This window comes from Apteryx rowi, unplaced genomic scaffold (genome assembly GCF_003343035.1).
Source record: "Apteryx rowi isolate R43461 unplaced genomic scaffold, aptRow1 scaffold_1449, whole genome shotgun sequence".
Classification (NCBI taxonomy): Eukaryota; Metazoa; Chordata; class Aves; order Apterygiformes; family Apterygidae; genus Apteryx; species Apteryx rowi.
Genome location: NW_020447696.1, coordinates 16,191 through 19,494, shown reverse-complemented (window position 1 = coordinate 19,494; position 3,304 = coordinate 16,191). Strand labels below are relative to the sequence as shown.

The window sequence follows — 3,304 nt, the reverse complement described above, 5'->3', positions numbered from 1 at the left end:
GCGTGTCCGCCCCGGCCCCGCGAGCCACCCCGCCCCCGGCCATCGCGCATGCGCAGTGGGGGGGGGCAGGGAGGTGGGCGCGAGCGTCGTGCAAGGGGCGGTGCGTGTATGCAAGCACCGTGCAGCGGGGCTCTGTGTGTGCAGCCGCTGTGCAACGGGCAGTGCATGTGTGCAACCACCATGCAACAGGCGGTGGGCATGTGCAACCGCCTTGCAACAGGGCAGTGCATGTGCAACCCCTGTGCAACAGGGTGTTGCGTGTATGCAAGCACTATGCAATGGGGTGGTGTGTGTGCAAGTGCCAAACAACGAGGCGGTGTGTGTACAACTGCTGTACAACGGGCAGTGGGTGTGTGCAAGGGCCATGCAGTGGGGCTGTGTGTGTGCAACCGCTGTGCAGTGGGACGTCTCGTGTGCAACCACATGCAGAGGGCTATTGTACGTGCAACCCCTGTGCGACGGGGCAATGTGCATCCAACCCCTGTGCAAGAGGACCCCGCACAGGCAGCTCCCACGCAGCAAGGCTCTGTGCGCATAGCACCCCTGCGACAGGGCCCTGCATGTACAACCTCTGTGCAATGGGGCCTCGTGTGTGCGACCTCTGTGCAGTGTGACAATGTGTGTGCACAGCACCCCGTGGGATGGGACCCTGCRTGTGCAGCCCCTATGCAACAAAGCATCGCATATGCAGCCCTCTGCAACAGAGCATCCTATGTGCACAGCATGCAGTGCAATGGGGCACTGCACGTGCGATCCTCATGCAATGAAGCCTCCTGTGTGCTCAGAGCACCCATGTGCAACGGGGAACCACATGTCGCAGCACCACTGTGGAGTGGGGCACTACATGTGCACCCTCCCTGTGCAATGGGGCATCGTGTTTGCACAGCTCCATGCACCCTTCCTCGTGCAATGGGGCGTTGCCTGTGCTYCCAACCCCCCCTGCAACGGGGCATTGTGCTCAGCAGGGCAATGGGGCACCCTCACCTGCGCCCACTCCACATGCAGCGGGACGCTGCGTGTGTACCACATCCCTGCGCAGTGGTGGCAGCACCCACATGAGGCAATGGGGCACCGTGCACAGGGCTCCCCAGGGGGGGACCGTGGAGGAACCCATTGCCCACCCCTTCCCTGGGGAGGGGCCGGGCCAGACACCCCCAGGTGGGGGGGGGGCACCCCCAATGCTGCGGGATGCCGGGGCTCCCGGGTGGCTCTTGCAGGTCCCCGCGCAGCCCCAGCACAGCACCGCTGGGCGCTGGCCCCAGCCTCTCCCCCGCACCTGCTGCCCCCTCGCCAGCCCTCTGCCGTGCTGCCTCCCYCAGCCCCCTCCTCCCCATGGCCCTGGGGGCCTCGGGCCCCTCCTGCTCCCGGCGCACCAGGGCGCGCGGCACCGGGGGCTGCGGATGTGGGTGCAGGGGGTCCCGGGGTGCCTGCGGTGCTGGGGTGTGGGGAACTGCAGGGTTTGGGCAATGCCAGCACCAGGCTCCCACCCCATGGGGGCCGGGGGCCTCGGCGCCGCATGGGCTGCACATGGTGCCCTGCCCGGGGCACGGCAGGATCCTGCGCAGGCAAATTGTCCTGTGCTTGGCCCGATCCCATGCGGATGCCCTGCCTTGTGCATGGTCTGATCCCACACGGGTGCCTTGCACCGTGCACGCCCCAGTCCTGTGCGTGTGCCCTGCCTTGTGCACGGCCGATCCGGCCGATCCCGTGCGGGTGCCCCACGGCGCTGGGGCCAGGTCGGCCGGTGGGAGAGCAGAGCTGCGGCAGGCGGGCCGAGGGCCGGGGGAGGCTCCGGCTGGGACAGCGCGTCTCCTCCTGCTCATCCCGTGCACAAGTGCCAAGGAGGGGGAGGCGAGACACGGGCCCAGATAAGGCTGCAGGCTGGGCCAAGCCGGCGGGAGCAGGCGGGGGGGCGCAGGGCTGCCGGGCCCCTGGCTCCTCGCGGGGCCGAGGCAGACGCCGGAGCCCCGAGCCCATGGGCAGGGGCTGCCCGCGGCACGGCCATGGCGGAGAGCAGCCAGGCAGGCGGGTGCGGAGCCGGGTCAGCTGCTGAGTGTGGCTCCCCCGCGGCCGTGGGCAGCAGAGGCATCCGGAGTCCGCCGCGGGCCGGCACGCAGGGCTGGAGAGCCAGGCCGGGGGGCGCAGGCAGGGCCCCCCACCCCGGCACCCCGCGGAGCTCCCCAGCAGCAGGACGGGTAAGGAGCCGGCGGGGCGCGGCCATGGGATGGGGGCGTCAGGAGCCCGAGGTGCGGGTGCTGCACCCCAGGGATGCAGGCACTGCCCCATGGGGACGCGGGTGCTGCTCCATGGGGATGTGGGTGCCACTCCGTTGGGATGTGGGTGCTGCCACGCAGGGATGCAGGCGCTGCCCCATGGGGATGCGGGTGCTGCTCCATTGGGATGCGGGTGCTGCCATGCAGGGATGCAGGCACTGTCCCATGGGGATGTGGGTGCTGCTCCACTGGGATGCTGGTGCTGCCACGCAGGGATGTGGATGCTGCCCCTTTGGGATGCGGGTGCTGCTCCACGGGGATGCAGGCACTGCTCCATGGGGATGCGGGTGCTGCCCGCAGCAGCTTCTCTGGGTGATCCAGGCCCTGGGAGAGGCTCCGTCGCCAGCGGGACGCAGCCCCACGGGGCCCAGGGGTGCRGGGATGCAGCGGGGTCAGGGCCCCGGGGACGCCCTGCGCGGCACCGCAGAGGACGGGGGCCGTCTCTGGCCACAGGCCAGCGCGGCGCCTGGCTGATCCCGCTCTCGCCGCAGGGCGCCGCGAGGCCGCTGAGCCCCGGGAACGCGGCGCGGGAGCGGAGCCGCGTGCGGACGCTGCGCCAGGCCTTCGTCGCGCTGCAGGCGGCGCTGCCCGCCGTGCCGCCCGGCACCAAGCTCTCCAAGCTGGACGTCCTCGTCCTGGCCACCAGCTACATCGCCCACCTGGGCCAGGCGCTGGGCCGCGGCCCGCTGCCCCCGGGGACCTGCCACCCGCCCCACGGCCACCGCCTGCTGCACCCCGTGAGGGTGAGCGCTGCCCCAGTGCCCAGTGCCCCCAGTGCCCCAGTGCCCACTGCCCCAGCATGTGCTGCCAGCCAGTCCCTGCACTGCCCCAGTGCCCCCAGTGCCTGCTGCCAGCTGGTCCCTGTGGTCCCCCAGTGCACTCAGTGCCTGCTGACAGACGGTCCCTGCAGTGCCCCCGTCTCCCCAGTGCATGCTGCCAGCCAGTCCCTGCAGTGCCCCAGTGCCTGCTGCCAGACGGTCCCTGCAGTCCCCCAGTCTCCCCAGTGCCTGCTGCCAGACGGTCCCTGCAGT

The 3,304-nt window shown here is 70.6% G+C and overlaps 1 protein-coding gene across 1 annotated transcript in view; it reads left to right on the top strand.

Annotated features, from left to right (window-relative positions):
- The first annotated feature begins 2,219 nt into the window (after positions 1–2,219).
- The window catches only part of TCF23 (transcription factor 23), a 2,158-nt gene continuing 1,073 nt past the window's right edge, over positions 2,220–3,304 (top strand). Inside the window, exons 1-2 of the mRNA XM_026058250.1 lie at positions 2,220–2,246; positions 2,765–3,016. Of these exons, the coding sequence (XP_025914035.1) occupies positions 2,220–2,246; positions 2,765–3,016 (279 nt within the window). The remainder of the gene's footprint in view (positions 2,247–2,764; positions 3,017–3,304) is intronic.